The sequence below is a fragment of the Pipistrellus kuhlii genome, unplaced genomic scaffold (assembly GCF_014108245.1).
Source record: "Pipistrellus kuhlii isolate mPipKuh1 unplaced genomic scaffold, mPipKuh1.p scaffold_m20_p_5, whole genome shotgun sequence".
Lineage (NCBI taxonomy): Eukaryota > Metazoa > Chordata > Mammalia > Chiroptera > Vespertilionidae > Pipistrellus > Pipistrellus kuhlii.
In genome coordinates this window covers 68,645,870-68,669,010 of record NW_023425551.1, presented here as the reverse complement: position 1 = coordinate 68,669,010, position 23,141 = coordinate 68,645,870, and the positions used below count along the sequence as shown (strand labels likewise).

The following is a 23,141-nucleotide window of genomic DNA, read 5'->3' as shown; positions in this document are numbered from 1 at the left end:
TTCAGATATGGTTTCTTTTTTTCAACTCTGCATTTACCTTGCCCTCTTTCTCCAGCTGTTCTAATGCATTCAAATCTGTGTTTAAATTTATTGTATTCATTGTACAACAGAGCCTATTTTCTAGTTGTATATAACTGTGTAATTAACTATATGGCCAAACAAACTCTCAAAACATTATGTAACAAATCAGATATTTAAGAAATCCCACAGTGATTGCTCCCCCAAATTAGAACCTTGATAATTTGGTTCCAGTATTTGGGCTAAGAACAATTCTCTTGTTAGTTGCCTGATATGTGTCTAGGAGCACTGCATTACCTCCTAGACTTGTTGTGTCAGTCAAAAACATTTCTGTATCACAAAGTGTTCCAAAACCACACATTAATGTATGATATAGGAATATGACTGTTAATAAAATTTCTAATGTTTTTTAGTGAGCAAGAATTATCGTTTGTAGTGATCAACTAAATTTTTTGTCCCCTGCTCTCTGGGTCCTATCTGTGGGTCTCTTCTAGTTTTCTCCCTGTTGCCTGTTTTCATTGCCATACATCTACGCTTAGTTTTAAATATGGTCTCTTTTTTAAGTTCCCTGTTTGATAAAACAAATGCAAAAAAAAACCACAAAACTGAAGGGTTTAACTGGTATTAGGACTCCCTGCTCTCATTGAATCAGGTCCCCTGATCCATAACCTGCCAAAGATCCTATTTGTTTCATTTCTTTGGTCTCTCTAAACTCCCTCACTTGGAGAAATGTTCTGATAATTTGAAATACCTTCAAATCGAAGAATCCTGATAATTATAGTTTTTTTTTGGTATCATGTAGCATTTTCCTGCCAGTTAATAGAGAACTTATATCTGAAACGATGGCATGATTCCACAGAATAACCCAATCTAGTGAATATCTTCGGCTATTGCTTAGGATCCTTGGGAAAGAACCTAGTTCCTCAAGTGGTGTGATGTGACCAGGAAAGCAAAACATAACATATTAAGAGTAGATGATAATTCAGTTCCATTTATTAGTCACATTGACTGTGCTTTATTTTTCAGGAAAGCTGATTTTACTTCAGACATCTATTCACAACAGATGCCTTCTCCATTCAAGCAGACACCAATGACTTTTTCATCTACATGGCACTTAGTTCTACATTTGCCCTTCTTGATAAAACAGCTAATGGTGTCTTTCATGGCACATTTCACTGTGAAAGAAAAGCATAGAAATTATTGCATTATCATATGTGTATTTGGGTCCCAAGCTTGTTGAGATGGTCATTAATAATTAGCTAATTAATTATTAAGCAATCATTGACAGGAAAATTATTATAGCATCTGCATATGTTAAGTTTTCTCCCTTGTTGAGGAAATGATTTATTTTTCTGGCAATGACTATTTTGTGGTATTTTTGGCTTCATTGCCTGTTTTTCTTCTCCAGGTTTTAGCTGGACCTACTAGTGGCTAAAGCTTAGTTTTTCATAAATATTCCTAAATAGATTTTGTTAGACCAGTGTGGTTTTGGAACAGACATCATATATCTCTGTGGCTATCTACCAACCTAATTGTTTTTTCCTCTAATTCAAAAGAAATCAAACATACATATTTTAGGCTTTAGAATTAAAACATGGAAAAATTAGTTGTTTAAATTGTTAAATTGCTTTCATCTTTAGGATTCTTTCTTAAAGGAAGGATGGAGAGAATTCTAGCAGAAACTGGGGTAAGAGGGATTCTTTGAACACACAATGATCTAAGGCTAGTGAGGGAATAAGGGTGTGCCTTAGACATACACTGAAGAAGGATTAACTTGGTTAGCATCTCCTCATGTCTCCTTTTCTGAGTCCGTTCCTCAATATAGTACTCAAGTTCACATTATCACAAAAGAAAGCAACTATTGCATTCATACATATCATGGATAGATGACTTAATCTTTGACCTTTTTAAGAATTATTTGCATTTTTAAATGAGTCACTCAGGGAGAGAGACTCACAAAGTGAAAGCAATCTTAACATATAGGGCACAATGGTAAAAATACTGATAACCCAATATATTGATCTCCACTGATTTCAATGAAGTTATGTTAGCATAAAATCTTTGTTACTTTGGGTAACTAGACTTTATAAGAAAAAAAAAGTTAAACCCATAAAATATGAATTTTCTTGCCAAATAATTTAGACCATGTGATATTGTTATTCACTGTATAAATTAACAATGTCTCCTTTTTTATTATCTAGAAAGATGTTATTTATTGCCAGTGATGCCAGAGGAGAAAGACATTATCTCACCAGATTAAAAATACATTCTCAAATTACACTGTCTTACACCAGGAGGGTGAAGCATGTATGTTCACTTATTAGAACTTACAAATAACAGAAGATGACAGCTGTCAAGCACCAGTATAGAGAAAATATAGCATTATTTAAGTGGAATTATGAATTAGCATTTTTCCATGATGCAGCCAATACCTTGGTTAGAGTTTTAGGACTGTGTATTTTTTATATCATTCTTTTTCTGTCATTGACACCCTAAACTGGGATATTGAGAAATGCTCATTCTGGACATGGATCTGCCACTGACAGTAGGCTTGGAAAATTCCATTTCCCTTTGCAATTTTTCTAGTCCTGGCCACTTTCCCCCCACACTCTCAAGAGTTTTGTTGTTTTGTTTTTCTAATAGAAGTCTGTCTTGTCAGTTTCAGTTCAGAGGAATAGTTTTCTCCAGCTCTGGCAGTCATTGCCTATTATTGCTTCACTTACCCTTTTAAATTGGGAAATTCCTCCCAGTTATAGCTGCTGGAATCAAATTGGCATGCTATCCTTCCTGTGAATACTGTTGGCACTCTGAGGACCTTCCATTCTCAGATTCATCAAAAAGTTGCTTTTCTTTATCGAATTTCTCCCACACAGATATAGATTCCACAAAGGCCTTTAAGCTCTTTGTGTGTGTTGTTGTTGTTGTTGTTGTGTTTTGTTTTGTTTTTCTCTTCCCATGTATATGATAACATAAATCAGGATATCTTGTCACCTACTTTGTTGTAAATTTTTTCATGAATTTTGACTTCACCATTTAGTTGTTCTATTTTAAGCTACTATGATGTCCCCGTCACCACTATCCAAAATCTCTTTCTTCACAGTTTTAATGTAAATCTCAAATTATTTTTGCCTTATGTGTTATTGCACTTTTAACTATTTTAACTTGTTCCTTGCCCTTAGAGCTTTTTCTTTATTCTCTTCAGAAATACTTAAATTTGATCCTCATAGGATCTGATTTGTGATTGTATAGGCTTTGGTTATCCTCCTTGCCTCTAACTTGTGCTTTCTACATGAATTAACCATTTTTTTAAAGATACACATCTCCTAAATTCCTGGTGGCTAAAAATGATGCCTGATCAGTTACAAGCTATTTAAGGTGGAAATTCCCACTAGCCTAATCAGATTCCTAATTGGAGAAAACACACACATAATAATCTTGGACCAGTAGTTCAGATAGTTTAAAAAGACATGATAATTAACAAATATATTTGGGAAGCTGGTAGAATCTTAATAAAGGGTTGATTTAGCCTTTATTTTTAGCTGGAAAATTTTTAGTCTCCAAGTTTCTTCCCTAACTTCAGTATTACAGACACTATTTCGGTTGTCTGTTGCTTATATTGAGGCTGAAATAACATACTGTATGCATTTCTTATGCTATCTCGAACTAATTTTAAAATGCTGAGCTAATATTTTGAGGCTAAATTCTTTAGCCAAAGTTCAGATTGTATTTAAATCTAGATTAATAATACTAGAATCAGATTGTGTTCAATTAACATGCCTTTTTGAAGGAGCAGAAACTTGAGAGAAGAGAACAAAGGCCAATGGTTATCTCTATGCTCTGCTGTCACTTATGTGTTCATCACACTCCTTAGGTGTCCTGTCACTTCACATCACTAACATGTTGATGACAGCTAGATAATTGATAAGTCTATGGCTGTTAATTTTTATGAATCAAATTTCTAATGGGATTATGGTTAAGTTGGGAAATGTTTAAGTTTAGTTGAACCATAACCTCTCAAAAGTGGTCCTAAATTGAAGCAAGCAACCATAATGTGTCTCTACCAAAACCTCTAGCTTAGACACAATAAGAAAGAAGCTGCCTTATTTCATTGAATACATAAATAGTGCCTACAAAGGAAGATATCAACATTGGTTTGTGTGTTTATTTAGTTATGCTTCTATATCTCTCTGCATTGGTGAACACATGATTTCTTTGGTTAGAGGTACATCTTCCTTTCCAGATTAATCATCTTCAAATTCTCTCTCAAAGCAGCAAATCTTACTTGGTGAATAACATATATCAATTTGCTTTTCTGTTTTTAAACAGCGTTTTCTACAGATACCAAAAGATTTTGAACACTTCTCAGGATCCACCAAGGTACATGTAGCTATAGTAAAAAAAGAATAACTGAAATTACTGATCTCTTATTTTGAATATATTATTTCTAATTACAAAAAATACAATGTGTACATTGTAAGAAATTTGGAAAATATAAAAAAATGATGTTAAAATATTACATATCCCCATAAAATTGAAATTTGTTTTTAATAAACACAAAATTAAATTTTGTCATATATTACTCTTCTTAACAAAGATTGAAGATTTTTTAGAGCTTCAAAATATACTCCATTGAAATTATAAGAGACAATTTATTCAATCTTTCAACTAGGTCATACTTAAAGCTTTAACATTTTAGCATTGTGATAAACAAATTAAATGACATTGCATATTTTAATATTTACATGACACATATTTGAAATAGCTGTAAAAGAGATAGAGTTCAGAGTTTTTAACTTACATATTACCACTAGCAATGTATGTAACTTTTGCCCCAAAATAGACTGCAATTTTAATTCTTATGCCTTTAGTTTCTGTTTTGAATGGTTTTCCATTTACTTCTCTATTTATTTACTCACATACTTTGTTTATTACATTATTAGCATATGTTTTTATTGCTCATTAATTAATAATAGCTTTTTTGTGTTTTTCAGTTTTTAAAGATTTTTTTTTCAGAGTAGTTTTAGTTTTACAAAAAAAAATTGAGGGTAAGGTACAGAGATTCCCCATATAGCGCCTACATCCATACATGCATAGCTTTTTCCATCATCACTATTATTCAACAACATCACACTTTTTTTTCCACCAAGGTACCAAGGAGGAACCTACATTCACAGATTATAATTACCCAAAGTCCATAGTTTACAATCTATGCATTCTGGCAAATGCATTATATATCTAATACAGAGTATTTGTACTGCTCTAAAAATCTCTGGGCTTTACTTCTTCTCTCCCCCAAACCTTCTGGCAATCACTGACTTTTTAAAATTATCTTCATAGTTTTGCCTTCTATAGAAAGTCATGTAGTTGGAATCATAACAATACATAGCCTTTTCAGATTGAATTTTTCTCCCTTAGTTATATGCATTAAAGGTTTCCATGTGTCTTTTCATTAGCTTCATAGCTCATTTTTTCTTAGCAATGGATAATATTGCATTGTCTAGATAATTTATCCATCTACTAAAGGATATCTTAGATGCTTCCAAGTTTTGGAAACTATGAATAAAGCTTCTGTAAACATCCATTTGTGTTTGTGCAGACTCTTTTGGGTAAATACCAAGGAGCACAATTGCTGGATCATATGGTAACAGTAAACTTGGTTTTGTAAGAAACTGCCAAACTGCATTCCAAATTGGCTGTACCATTTTACCATTCCACCAGCAATGAGTTCCTGTTGCTCCATAGCCTCACCATAATTTGGTGTTACCAGTATTCTGGATTTTGGCCTCTCTAATATGTGTGAAATGGTATCTTACTATTGGTTTAATTTGCATTTTCCTGATAACATATATGTGGATCATCCTTTTATATGCTTATTTACCACTTGTATAACTTGTTTGCAAGGTGACTTAAGAATTTTGGTCTTTTTTGAAAGTGGGTTTTTTATTTTCTTATTGTTGGATTTTAAAAATTATTTATATATTTTGAATAATAGCCCTTTATCATGTGTCTATTGCAACTATTTCTCCCAATTTATCATTGTTATTTTATCATCTAAAATATTAATATTTATGTTTTATTTGTTTCTTAGCTTACTCAAAAATATTTAAATGGTTTACAAATTGAGAAAGTAGAATTATTTAAGTCAGGTGGATAAAATACAGAAAAATATTAAGATCAATTTATAAATTGCCTAGATACAAACTAATTAATACAAGCTAATCAGTGCCACAAGAGAAGCATGTAGAGTGAAAGCCTTTTCTTGCTTTTTCTGTGATAGATATGTTCTACATATGAACACCTTCACAGCCACCCTTCTGACACCTTGTATTACCCTTTCTGGTTTGTTTTATTTTTTATTTGTTTTGGTCTATCAAAGACCATTTAGGAGCCTTCTAGCCATTCCAGTAGGCATTATAACATATCTGTTTGAATGATCAAGCAGTAAAGGGAAGCTTGTGCTCATGTTTTAGTTTCTTATTTTAATGTTTTCTGCAATATTGAGAAAATACAGTTTGACGGTACAGACCTGATACTCTGATGTGCAGCTCTCTTCCCATGTGACCCTGCTGCCTTTGACCACATTATCTAGTCAGTCTTTTTAAAAACCTCAGTGCCTTTTATAGGAAGCATGAAGAAGAAGAAAGAACAAATATGCTGGGATCTGAAAAGCGTGAGTTCGTATTAAGCATATCACACACAGTCATCTAGGTGTGACCTTGAAAAATTATCCCCTCTGATATCATTTTTCTCTTCTAAAAAGAGAGGCGATAGCAGTCACTTGAGAATGTTTCCTAGAAGGACTGATTATATGTCTACATGAAAAGTTATAACATAGTGTTTGGCACATATTGGACACTAATATTTTTTTCTTTCCTTCACTTTCCAAGTTCTAAATACAAGTGACTTATTCTAAATTTCAAAGCTTTTCATCAGAAAATTTGGGACATTTTCCCAAACCTCTACAATTGCCATAATTTCACCATTTCTACTATTTAAAACTTTTATATAAACTTTTGAAATAAAGCAAATCCATTAAGTTATTTGATTTTTTTTTCAATGAGCTTGTAAGTATGCCCAAAGCATTGCTGTCTTTAATTTCTGTTTTCTCAGTGTCTAGCATTTTGCTCAGGAGATCACTAGGCACTCTAAATTAGAGGGTTATTGATCTATTGACATACTAGCACCATGGGCCCCAACACCTTCCCTAATCATATTTGAGGTCCTCACTTACTCAGGAACCTTTTATTATTAATCATAGCAATGACTGTAATAATAATAATAATACCTAAGTTGATAGTCTCATTTTCAGTTTGTTGGGCTACTTTCCAATACCAGTACTTTGTTTTACTAAATTTTAACTGCAGTTTGAGGTGCATGAAATTCACAAGCACAGTATTTTATATTAGATGTTTTATTTTTAAAATTGTGGTTATTATTGATTCTGCTTATACTCTACATTTTCTCTCTCTCTCTCTCTCTCTCTCTCTCTCTCTCTTTCTCTTTCTCTCTCTCTCTCTCTCTTTTGTTAAGGACATTGACAATTCACTCTGAGTGGCAAGTTTTAGTAGGCAGCTAGTAGTAGATCTTCTAAGTTTGAATTCAGTTCTATTTCTAATACATAATGTATCTCTTGAATTTTCAACTCTAGCGCCAAATTAGGATACCTCCAGAAATACATTTACACCTCCATTGTTAAGTTTGTATTGCCTTAGAGGATATTCTTTACTTGTCCCTTTATTCCTGTTGTACCTTATTGTCCAGCATATTCTGAGGCTATATCCTAAATCATCTTACACTCTATTACTGATATCCCAAAAGATATATGTTATTGTTCTCAGTGCATTCATCTTCCCTGGGGCAAATTTATTATGAAGACTTTACTTTTGAATCTTAAAAATAAACTTAATAAATTATTATTTTCTTAATAATTTAAATATCTAAAATAAATTAAGGTCCCTGAAAGGCAAAAGATCTTCTCATTTTATCTGTATATTAATTTTCAAAATCAAGCCATTAAAGTACATTTATATGACATTATTCCAAACGAGGAAACCAAGATTCAACATAATCAAAAGATACTTTTAATTGAAAAGATTGTATTAGAAAAAGATTGAATCTGCATTTTCCAATTCATAATCTAATATTTGCAGCTAGAATCTGAATGCTACTTATGAACACGCCAAAAGCATCTCTTACCTGTTAGAATGAAGCTCACATAACATAGAAAATGGAGAAAGTAATAAAAGACCTTCATTCTGAAGAAAAACGCTCCTGAAAGATTTGGTAACAAAATCTAGAGACCAGAGCTCTTTCCAAAAAGCTAAGAGACATTTACTATTTATAGTTTTTGAATGAAAAAAAGTCTCTCTTTATCCGGAAATTGTTTTATTTTTTGTGCACTTATCTCTGCTCCACTGAGTAGGCCAGTGGGCAGAACTAACCAAATTGAAAACACTTGCAATTAACTTGCAATCTTTAGGGGAAAAATCTCTATGTAGAAACATCTGTAAATGTGACATCTTTCTTTTAATAGTGATCAATAAAACATCACACAAAGGATCTTGCATAAAATGTGCTTAAGAGAAATATTTACTTATTATTTTAGATGCAAAACAGCTGAAAATTAGTATGTCAGTTAAACTTATAGCTACTTTAAAAAATATTATTCTAGCTATTAATTTGGTGTGTAAATTTATCAGTATGTCCATTCATTCAAAATTCTTTCTTATATAGCCAGTTTCTGCAAATTACTCATTGACCAAAGTCTAGATATTAAGCCTTATTTATTTTCAGATGCAACTTAATTATTTATGGAGCTCTGCTTTGTAACCTAGAAAAGCTCAATTAATCTTTATTTATTTTATTTGTTTCGCCCTCAAAATCTCAAAAGCAGAATTAAATTTTTATTGTATTCTATTCTTTTTAAAAAATAAATTTTTATTGCTCAGATCATTACAATTGTTCCTCTGTTTTCCCCGCATAGCTCCCCTCCAACCCGTTCCCACTTCACTCTCTACCCTTACCTCCTCCCCCATTGTCATCATCTATAGGTGTATGATTTTTGTTGAGTTTCTTCCCACACCCCCCACACCTTTTTCCCCTCGAGAATTATCAGTGCACTTCCTTTCTATGCCCCTGATTCTATTATATTCACCAGTTTATTCTGTTTATCAGATTTTTTATTCACTTGATTTTTAGATTCACTGTTGATAGATATGTATTAGTTATCTTTACCTTTTTCTTCTTCCTCTTCTTAAAGAATACCTTTCAGCATTTCATATAATACTGATTTGGTGGTAATGATCTTCTTTGGCTTTTTTTTTTTTTCTGTGAAGCTCTTTATCTGACCTTCAATTCTGAATGATGGCTTTTCTGGGTAGAGTAATCTTGGTTGTTGCTATTCATCACTTTGAATATTTCTTGCCACTTCCATCTGGCCTGCATAGTATCTGCTGAGAAATCAGCTAACATAGTATGGGTGCTCCCTTTAGAAGTAATTGTTTTTCTCTTGCTACTTTTAAGATTCCCTCTTTGTCTTTCGCTCTTTGCATTTTAATTATGATGTGTCTTGGTGTGGTCCTCTTTGGATTCCTTTTGTTTGGGGTTCTGTGCACTTCCTGGACTTGTAAATCTATTTCACCAGGTGGAGGAAGTTTTCAGTAATTATTTCTCTTTTTTTCTTCTTTTTTTTTAAATATATATTTTATTGATTTTGTACAGAAAGGAAGGGAGAGAGATAGAGAGTTAGAAACATCGATGAGAGAGAGTCATCGATCAGCTGCCTCTTGCACACTCCCCATTGGGGATATGCCCGCAACCAAGGTACATGCCCTTGACCGGAATCGAACTCGGGAACCTTCAGTCCCCAAGCTGACGCTCTATCCATTGAGCCAAACCGGTCTCGGCCATTATTTCTTCAAATAGGTTTTCAGTATCTTGCTCTCTCCTTCTGGCACCCCCATTATTCGGATGTTGGTATGCTTGAAGTTGTCCCAGAGGCTCCTTACACTATCTTCAAATTTGTGGAGTCTGTTTTCTTTTTGCTTTTCTGGTTGGGTGTTTTTTGCTTCTTTGTATTGCAAATCTTTGACTTTATTCTTGGGATCCTCTAATCTTCTGTTGAATCTCTGTATATTATTCTTTAAATATATATATATATATATATATATTATTGATTTTTTACTGATAGGAAGAGGGAGGGATAGAGAGTTAGAAACATCGATGAGAGAGAATCATTGATCAGAGAGATCATGAGAGAGAAACATTGTGGGATGTGCCCACAACCAAGGTACATGCCTTTGACCAGAATCGAACCTGGGACCTTTCAGTCTGCAGGCCAATGCTCTATCCACTGAGCCAAACCGGTTTCAGCTGTATATTATTCTTTATTTCAGTCAGTGTATGCTTAATTTCTAGTTGGTCCTTTTTCATATCCTTGAGAGTATCACTAAATTTATTGGTGGTTTCTAGAAGATTCTTGAAAAACTGTAAAACCATGGTTTTGAACTCTATATCCAGTAGTTTGCTTTCCTCCATTTCTGTCATTTGTGACCTGTTTCTTTGCCTCCACATTTTGGCTGCTTCCCTGTATTGATATAGCATCATTTTGTGTGCTGGGTGTCCTATAGGGCTCAGAAGCTCAGCCTTTCCAGTTACTTGAGATGGACACTCTTAGTGCACTCCTTTGTGAGCTGAATGCACAGTCTTGTTGTAGTTAAGCCTTGATTGTTGTTGGTGTCACTGGGAATTGACCTCCCGGCCAATTGGCTGTGATCAGCTGTTTCTACACTGGGAGAACTTCTGTGCTGGAGACACCCTTAAGAGGCAAGACTTGCTTCAGTGGGGCTTTAATCCTCACTGAGTCTTCCCCCTGAGTGTGTCTCTTATAGATCTGAGGAGTTGTAATCTGGATGGTCCCACTCTGACTCCTGAGTACACTGGCTGTTTGATCTCCCAAGAAGGTGTCAATTTAGCCTCTGCCTGGGGCTACACAGCAGGAGCTATCAAGAGATCTGCAGATTCCTCTTCTTTGTTTGGGTTTTGGAGGTGCCCAGATGAGGCCCAGCAGTGAAGCAATGCAAGCTGCTGTGGGGCCTTAGGCCTTCTTTTGGATGTCTGGGTCTCACTGACTCAGCTGTAGTTTGTTAGGTAAGTTTAGAATTCAAGGGACCAGGCCACTCATATGCAAAAATCTCTGCACTCAGCTTGGATGGGGCGGAGTCTCAGGGCAGAGCAAATAGCAATGGCTTTGTGAAGCAGGATCTCATGGTGGAGCAAACAGCAATGGCTTCCCATTAGCCCTGCCCTAAGAGACCCTCAGGTCTCAGTGTCCTGCAGTAATTACTGTAAGCACCTCTGAGAGAAAGTTGGCCTCGAGTTTCACCTGCTGCCAGACAGTCCAGTTTCTCCCTGTATGAGTCTGAGTCCCCAGAGTCTCACCCAGAACTGGAGTACAGAGCAGTAAGGAGCTTTTGTCTCCCTCCCAATTGAGAAAGTCAACTGTGTACTCAGTTTCCAGCCTTCTCTGCTCACACACCTCTATACCTCTGCCTTCTTCTGCTCTTGTGAGTCTCAGTGTACTTTTCTCTTTCCTTCTAGTGGTATAATTTCCACCCAGCCAGCCTTCCTGTGGTTCTGGATAATGTCTGTTTTGTCATTTAGTTGTAGTTTTGAAATTGTTATGCAAGGCAGCAGTTCAGGTGTTTACCTATGCCACCATCTTGGTTTCTCCAATCTTCATTTATTTTAAATTTTATCATAGTAAATATGCAAACAATAATTATGGGGGGGAGGAGATACTTGTAATGAATAGAAATAATTTCCCATATCAATTTCCCTATTTTCAAGTTTCTGGTTACTATTAACATATGAATTAGAATTTAGCTTATATTCTGTTTTTGCTTGGCAACTACAGAGTATGTCTTTTGGTTTTCAATATGAGAAATGCAGATTTAGATCACTTACACTTTCTCCTGTGCGGTTCTTAATTTATTAATTTTTGAAAATTTCTGTATGTTATCCTTAAGCTTTTAAGTACTTCTTTACTTAAAATGAAGATATTATTCCCCTTCCCATTCACTCCAAAATCCCTCCCCCTTTCCACTTCTCATTCACTTCTTGCCTCATACTTGCTTTCATCTTGCTGGGATATTTGCACTCTCTATATAACCAGAATTGAGACATTCATGCTTAATATTTAAAGATTGTAATACAATAAGCAGTATAAATTATGTTGCTTTTTAATTCTCATATGACAATACTGTGCTAGATAAAGACAAATGTTCTTGGTTTCAAAGTCAAATGGATTATTGCTATTATTTTATTATTATCATTTTACTTTAATATTGTTTCCATCTCTTTCTTTTTTTCTCAAATGTTTTCAAGTCTTTTAGTTTTAACTGTTTTAAAACATTTTCCCCCTGTGTTTCTTATAATAGTGGGCAAAAATATAAATAATAGTCATTCATTATTATTTAGTTTCTCTTATTATAGTATCATAGGCTATTCCCACTTCTATTTCATTCTAAGATTTCTCTGAACCTGCCTTCCAGCAATGAATCTACTATTATATAGATTTCGGGTATTTTCTTGCTTTTTCTGTGATACATATGTTTTACATATGAACACCTTCACAGCCACCCTCTGACACCTTGTAATATCTTTTCTGGTTTGTTTACTTTCATTTTTTATTTGTTTTGGTCTATCAAAGACCATATAGGAGCATTCTATCCATTCCAGTAGACATTATAACTTATATCTGTTTGAATGATCAAGAGGTAAAGGGAAGCTTGGGTCGGCAGGTAAGTAATTGCGGATTTTTTAAAGAAAATCAAAGACAATTTTTTCATGGAACTAAATAACTTTATTCTGTAATGTATTGCCCATTTTGATCAATGACCTTTTGCCATCTTTCAGGCAGCATCATAATCCCACGTTCAAAAAACTTCTGGTTTTTATTAGCAAAAAACTGAATCAGGTACGATTTGACATCATCATCATTATTGAAATTTTTACCATTCAAGGAGTTTTGTAAAGATCGAAACAAAAAGTAATCAGATGGTGCAAGGTTAGGACTATATGGTGGATGTGGCAAAACATCCCAACCAAGCTCCATTAATTTTTGCCGAGTGACCAAAGATGTGTGTGGCCTTGCATTGTCATGATGGAATACAACACCTTTTCGATTTGTCAATTTGGGCCGCTTTTTCTTCAACTGCATTGTTTAATTTCATTAGTTGTTCAATGTAGACATCAGAATTGATCGTTCGGTTGGGTGGTAAGAGTTCAAAGTAGACAATTCCTTTGTAATCCCACCAAACTGATAACAAAACCTTCTTTTGATGAATATCAGCTTTTGATGTTGTTTGAGTTGGTTCACCTGGCCACGATCTTTTCCACTTGATATTGTTGTAAACAACCCATTTTTCATCCCCAGTTATCAGTCGTTTTAAAAATGGATCATTTTCATTACGTTTCTTTAGCAAATCGCAGCTGCTAATGCGTTGCGTTAACTGTGATTCTTTCAGTTCGTGAGGAACCCATGTATCGAGTTTTTGAACATAGCCAAGTTGTTTTAAGTGATTTTCAATGCATGTATGTGATACATGAAGCTTCTCTGCAATCTCACGTGTTGTACTGTGACAGTCCGAATTGATTATTGCTTTGATTAGGGCGTTATCAACTTCAACTGGACAACCAGAGCATTTTTCATCTTTGAGTGAAAAATCACCAGAACGAAATTTGGCAAACCAATTTTGACACTGCCGTTCTTTTAAGGCTTCGTCACCATAAACAGCACATAACTTTTTATGAGCTTGCGATGCGTTTTTCCCTTTGTGGAAATAAAAAATCAAAATATGACGAAAATGTTCCTTTTGATTTTCCATTTTTCAACGAATGCCAAACGAAAACTACAAAACAGATCAAAAAACTTTTTTTACTGATTAACAGCTGAATAGCCAACTATCAAATAACAAAATGTGTTTTACATTTTTACTACGTCTGCAAACCTAAAAATTCAACTGAAGCCATATATGTGTGAAACCCGCAATTACTTACTTGCCGACCCAATATATCTGTTTGAATGATCAAGAGGTAAAGGGAAGCTTGTGTTCATGTTTTAGTTTCTTATGTTAAAGTTTTCTGCAATACTGAGAAAATACAGTTTGATACTCTTGATGTGCAGCTCTCTTCTCATGTGACCTTGCTGCCTTTGACCAAATTATCTAGTCAGTCTTTTCTATAATCTCAGTGCCTTTTATAGGAAGCATGAAGAAGAAAGAACAAATATGCTGGTATCTGAAAAGCTTGAATACGTATTAAACATATCACACACAGTCATTTAGGTGTAACCCTTTTAATGTCATTTTTCTGTTTTAAAAAAAGAGGCAATAGCAGTCACTTGAGAATGTTACCTTTTTAAAGAACCAGCTTTTTTGTTGATTGTTTTTTGGTTGTTCATTTTATGTTTAATTAATTGCTGATTTTATTTTATTTTTTTTATTTCTGCTAAGTAAAAATAATGGTTTATTAAAGTATGTTTTTATAAAATTAAGTTTAATTTGTGTTTCTGTTTCTAAATTTTTTAAATGGAAGCTTAAATAATTGATTTGAGACATTTCACATATTTTAATATAGCCATTTAAAAATAGTCTTGGGCTGCAACCCAAGAGTCCTTGGTGTGTGTGTGTGTGTGTGTGTGTGTGTGTGTGTGTGACTGAGTTTCTGCCTCTGCTTCTCTCTGTCTTTCCCTCTCATCACTTATGTTGGGGGAAGCAAGATGCTATATTGTAAGAATTCTTACTGAGCAGCCCAAATGATGTGGTTAGAATATGTGACCCTCTATTTAACAACTTGTAAAGAACTGAAGTCCTAATCTCAATAGCTTTTAACAATGAAGCCTGCTAAAAGCCACATGAGTGAACCCTGAAGCAGATCCTTCAACCCCAGTTAAATATTGAGATTTCTGTAGCTCAGGTCACCTGCTTCAGTGCAAGCTCATCAAAAACCTTGAGATAGAAGTAGAAAGCTAAGCTGTTTCTGAAATTCTACCTATATGATTTATGAAATAATAAATGTTTTAATCTGTTACTTACTGGGTTAATTTGTTAAGAAGAAATAGGTAACTAATACAACATTCTGTCTTACAGTCTCTACCTTTAAATGGCCATGTTCATAATATTTAAATTTAATGGAATTATAATGTGGTTGTGTATAAACCTGCCATCTTGGTATTTTCTATTTGTTCTCCCTGCCTTTGTTACCTTTTACTCCCCTTTCTATCTGTCCTTTATGGATACATTTATCTACCCCATTGGCTATATTCCTTACTCTAGAGTTTATAGCACAGGTCTTTAACTTACACATGTAATGTAGAAACCTTATAATCCCATATTTCTATTTCCCCATCCTGTGACCTGGGCAATTGTTCTCATCCATTTTTTTCTGCAGTGCTATAAACTGCATAATATATTGTGACTCTTGTTTAAGGCAGTAAATTATCTTCAAGATTAAAAACTGAGGGAAAAGATATTTACTTTTAGCCACAAATTTACAAATTCCACCTCAATTTATTATTTTGGTAGATCTAATTTTTTTTTTAATTTTTTTTTTTTTTTACCTTTTATATGCTTTCTTCTTTTGGAGAAATTTTGTATATTTCTTCATGAAAGCAGTACTGGAAATGCATTTTTTAAACTTTTTCTTTGCTTGAAAGTGTCTTTATTTCACTTTATTTTTGAGATATGTTTCACTGATTAGAACTGTAGGTTGCCAGAATTTTTTCATTACTTAAACATGTTGATATATTGTACTTTGCTTTACATTATTTCTGACAGGAAGTTTGCCTGCATTCTTTTTAAAATGGCATTTTTGGCATTAATTATATGCTAAAGTGTTAACCTATTTAATGCATACAATTCAATTATGTTTAATACATTTACAGAAGTATGTAATCATACCCCCAATCAATTTTAGATTTCCATGTCTCAAAAGAAACCCTGGAGCTGTCACCTCCCTGAGTCCTAGATAACTATGAATATGCTTTCTGTATTTATAGATTTGCCTAGTCTTGATATTTCACGCACATGGAATAATGTAGTAATTGATATTTGTGACTGGTTACTTAAACCTATTATAATATTTTCAAGATTTATCAATTTGTAGCATGAATCAATGCTTCATTACATTATATTTATGGATGTGCTACAGAATTTATCAATAATTATTTTGTTTTGTTTTGTTTTGACAGTCCTGTTGTTTCCACCTTTTAGAAGTTATGAATAATGTTTCTATAAACATCTGTGTACTCATGTTTGCATTGACATATGTTTTCATTTCTCTTACACATAAGCTAAAGTGTGTGATTGCAGAGTCAAATGAAAAAAAATCTATTCTTAAATTTTTAGAGTTCCTCTCAGACTGCTTTCTGAAGTATTTGCACCAGTTTAAGCAGTGTATGAAAGTTCCAATTTCTTCTTACCCTTACCAACATTTCTTATTAGCTGTTGTTTTCATTATAGCCCACTTAGTGTGTATGAAGTGGTAACTCATTGTGATACTGATTTGCATTTTCCTGATAGCTATTGAGGTTAAACACCTTTCCATGTGCTTGTTCAACATTGCTATATCTTATTTATATATATCCAAATATATATCCAAATCCTTTAACTATTTTATAATTAGGTTCTCTGATTTTTTTATTATGAAGTTGTAAATATTCATTATGTATTTTCAACTACCATGGTTAAGAGGCTGCTGGTTTTCAAGTCTATTGCAGAGTTGAGGTGAGTCAGATGGTAATAGAGTAGTCAAAATATCACAAAGCTAGCTGAAATTAAGTATATGTATTTTTTCTTGAATAAATGCTCAGATTTTTGCAAGTCTGTGGTTAATTTGCAGAGATTTAAAAAAAATACATTTTTGCCAGTTGTTTTGTTGTTGTTGCTTTTATGAAGGGGCAGATTTTTGGAGTTCTTTACTTCATTTCAGAAGTTCTGCCTACAATTCATTATGTATTCTTTCTTTTATTTATTTAACTTTTTGTACTAAAAATTGTTCACACCTCTGGTTAATATTACTGTGCAACAAACTAGCCTGAAACTTGAAGGCTTAAAGCAAAATCCATTTTATTATGCTCCTTGGTTCCGTGGGTCACAAACCAACACAAAGCATATGAGTGAGAATAGGTTAGCTCTTTATCTGTCTGGACCCTCAAATTGAAAGACATGAAAACTGAGAGCTAATTCTGAGGGGCTAACTGCTTCTTCTTGCCCTTCACTGCAGAGTTTAATTTTTCTTAACATCCTTCAAGTGTTATTTCTGAGGATTTTAGACTTTCCCCCCCTCCTCAATCTATAGTCTTCCCTTGGGTGATTTCAACCTATTACTTCAGTTAATGGCTCCTCAAATCTATATTTGAAGCACATTTTTCTTTCATGAGTTTCACTCATTTATACAGCAGATAAGTTAAACTTAACATGTCTAAAATGATTCTTTCAAATCTGCACCTTTTGCGATATTTTCTAATGAATGATTGCATTGTTCAATAATGTTTTTCAAGAAATAAAATTAAATCGGGAATTATCCTTTCTCTTACAACCTCTACCCCAAAGCACTAAACTTTTTTTTTCCATTTTCTAATTTGGACCTTAAGTTTTATAGTTTTATATTATCCAGTGCTATAGTTATAGGTAAAAAAGAAAAAAAGAAAGAAAGAAAGAAAGAAAGAAAGAAAGAAAGAAAGAAAGAAAGAAAAGAAAATACACTCAGTGAAGATTTTAAATTCTGAATATCAAGCACTTACTGAAGGAAAGCTTTATAATTCATAAGAAATTTTATATTAACATTAATTCAATATTATAATAGAATTAATATGAAATGTCGAAAGCTGGAAACACGATGAGTTTGTTGAAGACAGGGCCAGAACAGAAGCATCAAATACTGAATTATAAGATGAAGGAGTTAAGTAAAATTCTTAAGGACCAGAGGAGAAGACCCTTAGATTGGTTGACTGTATTCAGAATTGATTATGATAAAAGTTCTGGATGATAGACTTAGAAATTACTTTACTTTTTCTTATTGGACATTTCTGTGTTATTCTGAATTTTCTTATTTTTTTATCATAAGAAAATAATACCTTTAAAGTGTTTTTAATATTTTTTTTTTTTATTGATTTTTTACAGAGAGGAAGGGAGAGGGATAGAGAGTTAGAAACATCGATGAGAGAGAGTCATCGATCAGCTGCCTCCTGCACACCCCCTACTGGGTTTATGCCCGCAACCACGGTACATGCCCTTGACCGGAATCGAACCCGGGACCCTTCAGTCCCCAAGCCGACGCTCTATCCACTGAGCCACACCGGTTTCGGCCCTTTAAAGTGTTTTTAAACTTCCTTCTATTCTTACCACATTTTACTCCTTGTTCAATTTTTGTTTAATTCTTTCCCCATTATCAATGCTTTCTTATTATTTGTTAGGATGTATATGACTTTGTGTCCAAAACCCATGCACATTTTTACTAAAATCATGGAAAGGAGGCATAAACCATGATTGATGGTTGATAACCCAAATGATCATATGAAAATAATTTGCCTACTGTCAGGGCAAATAAACAGGCCAGAGATAAAGGGACATATTAAGGACAGAGGGTGTTCATAATGTAAGTGGAAGAGAACTGCCAATTTAGTTGCCATGTTATCATTGTATAATCCAAGAGGCCAGAAGACAACTATGGGAAAATAGATTTAAAGAAAGTAGAAAGGTCTTTATTAGCAGTAATTTTGTTACAAAGTAGTGTTGTGCGTTGTAATAGAATCAGAACTTACATGTGAGCTGTAGTAGTGGTTTATTTACTGGTTGGCATTTTATATTCCCGTACAACACAGCAGGGCTCATTGTCGCAGTAATTATATATATATTCCCAGTTGTTGCATGAAGTCTTACAAGCACCACGAACAAGGTAACATTCTGTTTTTCTCACTGTAATTTCTCTTGTTTTGTCTCTTGTTTTCTTCTGTGAAACTAAGAAAAAGTAGCCATGATCACAAATCCAAGTTTAATGTATTTGAATGGATAGATGAACTGACAGATGATAAATAGATAAGTAAATAAAGTTGTTTAAAATATAGAGTTAAACAATTTTGTTTCTGAAATCATGCCCATGTAACTGTATTAAAAATTAACTTTTATCGCCAGGACTGGTTTGGCTCAGTGGATAGAGCGTCGGCCTGTGGACTGACAGGTCCCGGGTTCGATTCCGGTTAAGGGCATGTACCTTGGTTGCGGGCACATCCCCAGTGGGGTGTGTGCAAGAGGCAGCTGGTTGGTGTTTCTCTCTCATTGATGTTTCAAACTCTCTGTCCCTCTCAATTCCTCTCTGTGTAAAATCAATAAAATATATTTTAAAAAAATTAATTTTTATCCCCAGTAAATTGGTATACATTCTTATTATTTAACAATATTTATTTTGCCACAGGCAATTTTTTTGGTTGTTTATTTTATTTTATTTTTTTGTAAATAGAATATCCTTAAATATCTAATCTGTGCATACTTCCTCAAGAGAAAAAAGAATGTGGAAAACATACCCTGCATGTTTTATGCTCTAAAGAGCCATCTATCTCCAATATACAAATTGCAGGGCTAGTTAGTTATAGAAAGCTATAATCAATATCAGTTCATTATATTGTATTTAAAAATAGAAGGCAGTGGGAAAGACATAGGAGTAATAGTCTAATCAAAGAACACAGAAAACAGGTTTAATTATATATCTTAAGAGGACCCCACCCAATATACTATCAACTATCAGTTTCACTAATTTTTTTCTTCCATACAAAATAGAGTGAACTTTATTATAAATTTATATGCAAATCATTTATTTGTTTTATTTTTCCAGAGCAAAGCAATTATAACAAAAATTTTGCCCTTCCCTCTTTTTCTATGTTAATAATCATTACCTGATGGACCACAAGACACAGTGAAGACAAAGGTCAGGAAAATACCAAGTATCTTCATTGCTGATAAAGTTACTACAGTGAAGTTGAGGCAGAGCTCAAAATATCTGAGAGGTGTGCTATTCTTTGGTAAAAGAAAGAAACTCTTGTTTTTATAGCCTTCTCAGGGTAATTACTATTCTGATTAATGTCACTTTTCAAGATTGAGCACAAACTCATGTAACTATTGTGAAATAGCAACAGGCAGGTTTCAGGATTTGCTTCTGTTCTGACCTCTATGAGCCAAATGTGAACTTCTTTTCGATTTACAAGCGAAGAGTGGGGTTAAAGTCTTTCTAAATTCTTTAACTTAAAGCACACAATCAGCATCATTCTTGACCACATGTTTTTTTATTTGTTTGTTTTAATTTCTCTATTGATTAAGATATCATATATTTGTCCTCACCGCCCTATTTCCATCCCAAACCCCTCCCCACGCATTTCCCCACCTCCTCTGTTGTTCATGACCACTGGTTAGGCTCATATGCATGCATACAAGTTCTTTGGTTGATCTTCCCCCTTATCCCTACCCTCCCCTACCTTCCCTCTGAGGTTTGACTGTTTGGTCAATGCTTCCCTGTCTCCGGGTCTGTTTTTGTTCATATGTTTATGTTGCTCATTATTTCCCCTAGATGAGTGAGATCATGTGACACTAGAAATACACTTATAAGAACCGAAAATGAGACAAACAATAATGGTTATGCTGAGAGGCAAATGAATCAGTCTGTAGTGAGTTTCTTTCTAGGTGAACTTCTTGTGAGTCCCAATTTCAATGTCAAACAGTTCCTTATATGTACATATCAGCAATGATATTTCAGTCTGGATGGTGGATAAATGGTGGTAATGCAGGTCAGACCCTCTCTGGTTTTGACCACATGTTTTTTTAAGCATATATTATGGGCCAGGCAGTGTCCTAAACACACACACACACACACACACACACACACACACACACACACACACACACATATATATATATATATATATATATATATATATATATATATATTATAGAGTTTAATCCTTATGACAATTTCTATAGCATAGGATTTTTTTTTTTCAGTTGAGGAATTTGTGACATAAAGGAATTATATAATTGCTTTAAATCCTCTATGTAGTGATTGGTAGAGTTGGGATGGACTCTAATGTAATGAGATTCCAGAGTCCATTATGAGCTTAGCTGGTGTCGCTCATGATTGAGCATCAACCTATGAATCAAGAACTCAAGGTTCGGTTCCCAGTCAGGGCACATGCTAGGGTTGTAGGCTTGATCCCCAGCAAGGAGCATGCAGGAGGCAGCCAATCAATGATTTTCTCTCATTGTTGATGTTTCTCTCTCTCCCTCTCTTAGAAATCAATGAAAATATATTTTAAGAAATTAAAAAACATTTTTTTAAAGAATCCATTTTGAGACCAATTTTACCTACCTGTGACAGATTAATTGGTGCTTTTGGATATTTTGAAATTGATAAGAACCATAGAAATGTTTTAATAAAGAATAAGCTTCTGAGAAAACAAAAATTGCATAGATGTCAATGGCTGAATCTTCTGCAACAACTTTTACATCTTTTAGTTATGAAAAGCTCTCATGCAGACTCCAAGAGTTACTGATGGTTCATATATATATAATTTATGCCTCTCCCTTATGCTTAATCTGCTGCATCTTAACAACACCTATTTAATACTTACTATGTGAAAGGCTCTTATGTAACTTACACATACTATATGCATTTAAACTTCATGAAAGCCCTAGGAAGTAAACATAATTTTGAACCCCATTTAACGTAGAAGGAAACTGACACATAGAGATTGAAGTAACTTTCCTAAAGTCAACTAAATAGCTAGCTGCTCAGTGGTAAAACTGGAATTGAATGTGGTCTATTGTCAGAGCTGGCATTCTTAGCCACTATTATTACTAAACTAGAGGCCCAATGTGCACAAAATCAAGCACAAGTAGCTCGCTTCCACTTGCCTCAGCTGGCCATCCCACCCATTGCTGCTCTTAGCTCACACCCCGCCCTGCCTGCCCCAAGAGCCACTGATCATTTTGTTGTGACATCATTACGGCATCACAACCTCAAGCCTTTTATGATATAGATACCCAAATCACCTGGAATGTCTTTCTTGAACAATAATGTTTGTAAAGAACAAAGACTAGGCCAGTAAGCTGATGCAGTGGTAGAGGGAGGTCAGGATGTGGCAGGGGTTTCTTATGACATGTGAAGTTGTGTATTTTATTATATGTTTGATGGAAGCTATTTAAGAGTTTATGAATTCCCTCTGGCTCCTGGTAGAGCTGTTTGGAAGTGAATAGGAGGATCAGAGTCCTGGAGGGAAGTCATTTAAGAGACTACTACAATGGTCTCTGAAGGAAGAAACAGTGACTTGGCTAAGTGTCTCTCTGAGGTGCCTATCCATTGTTCTCCTTGATGTTTACTCTCCCCATGGTTTTGCTAGTTCTTACATTGAACCAGCCTAAACTCCTACATCTCAGGTCTGACCCCAAATGAGGAGAGCCTGTTCCTGATGTTATCATTCATTGTTATGTATGTGTTCTTTCCTCCCTGTTTCCTGTCAGCCCTGGGTTGGACTCTCTGTGCTTTCTTAAGGAACAATCAGATAATATGCCTACTGCGCCATATGGGAGTTTACAGAAGAGTGTTTCTTTTAACTCATGAAGCATGTGCACTTTAGAAGACATTCACATCTCCCAATAATCTTGCCATCTAATGCCCAAAAATTAAACCAGAAACTCCCACAGAGGAAATTTCAGGTTAGTTGAGAGATGAATATAAATGACTGAGAGAGGAAATGAGGAAAAGAAAAGAGGAAGAGGGTAGGAGGGAAAAGAACCACATTGATTAGTAGATGGATGGAGCTCTGATATGTTGCTAAAAACATTGTTTCTTGAACTCTAATGTGCATGTGAATCACCTTAGGACCCTGTGAGGACCAGGGCCCTGGAGTAGTCACATTTACTGTATCAGTGTTGCCCAATTGGTCCTCTCATCGTGTCATGATATGAAGATGGGTATCGCCAACAATGTAGTGCTAACAATAGATTATAGGTGCAGTGTTGCAATGACAGTTATTCCTTCACTGATTACCAATGCATGCTTTTGATGTGGTGAAAGTT

The 23,141-nt window shown here is 34.4% G+C and overlaps 2 protein-coding genes across 2 annotated transcripts; both read right to left on the bottom strand.

Moving 5' to 3' along the window:
• Positions 1-4,259: 4,259 nt before the first annotated feature.
• On the bottom strand, positions 4,260-8,272 carry DEFB114 (defensin beta 114). Its single transcript, XM_036414942.1, has 2 exons — positions 8,215-8,272; positions 4,260-4,405 (listed from the first exon to the last, which is right to left on the bottom strand). Exons 1-2 carry the CDS (start codon positions 8,270-8,272, stop codon positions 4,260-4,262), a joined length of 204 nt encoding a protein of 67 aa, XP_036270835.1.
• A 10,589-nt stretch (positions 8,273-18,861) lies between these two features.
• Positions 18,862-20,027, bottom strand: DEFB113 (defensin beta 113). Its single transcript, XM_036415139.1, has 2 exons — positions 19,970-20,027; positions 18,862-19,037 (listed from the first exon to the last, which is right to left on the bottom strand). The coding sequence occupies exons 1-2, from the start codon at positions 20,025-20,027 to the stop codon at positions 18,862-18,864; spliced, it is 234 nt and encodes a 77-aa protein (XP_036271032.1).
• Positions 20,028-23,141: the final 3,114 nt, after the last annotated feature.

Excerpts from the sequence above, each read along its gene's own strand:
- DEFB114 (XM_036414942.1), bottom strand. The coding sequence starts at position 8,272 with ATGAAGGTCTTTTATTACTTTCTCCATTTTCTATGTTATGTGAGCTTC. Across the intron at positions 4,406-8,214 it reads TGTGAGCTTCATTCTAACAG|CTACATGTACCTTGGTGGAT; the intron begins GTAAGAGATGCT and ends TTTTTACTATAG.
- DEFB113 (XM_036415139.1), bottom strand. The coding sequence starts at position 20,027 with ATGAAGATACTTGGTATTTTCCTGACCTTTGTCTTCACTGTGTCTTGT. Across the intron at positions 19,038-19,969 it reads TGTGTCTTGTGGTCCATCAG|TTTCACAGAAGAAAACAAGA; the intron begins GTAATGATTATT and ends ACTTTTTCTTAG.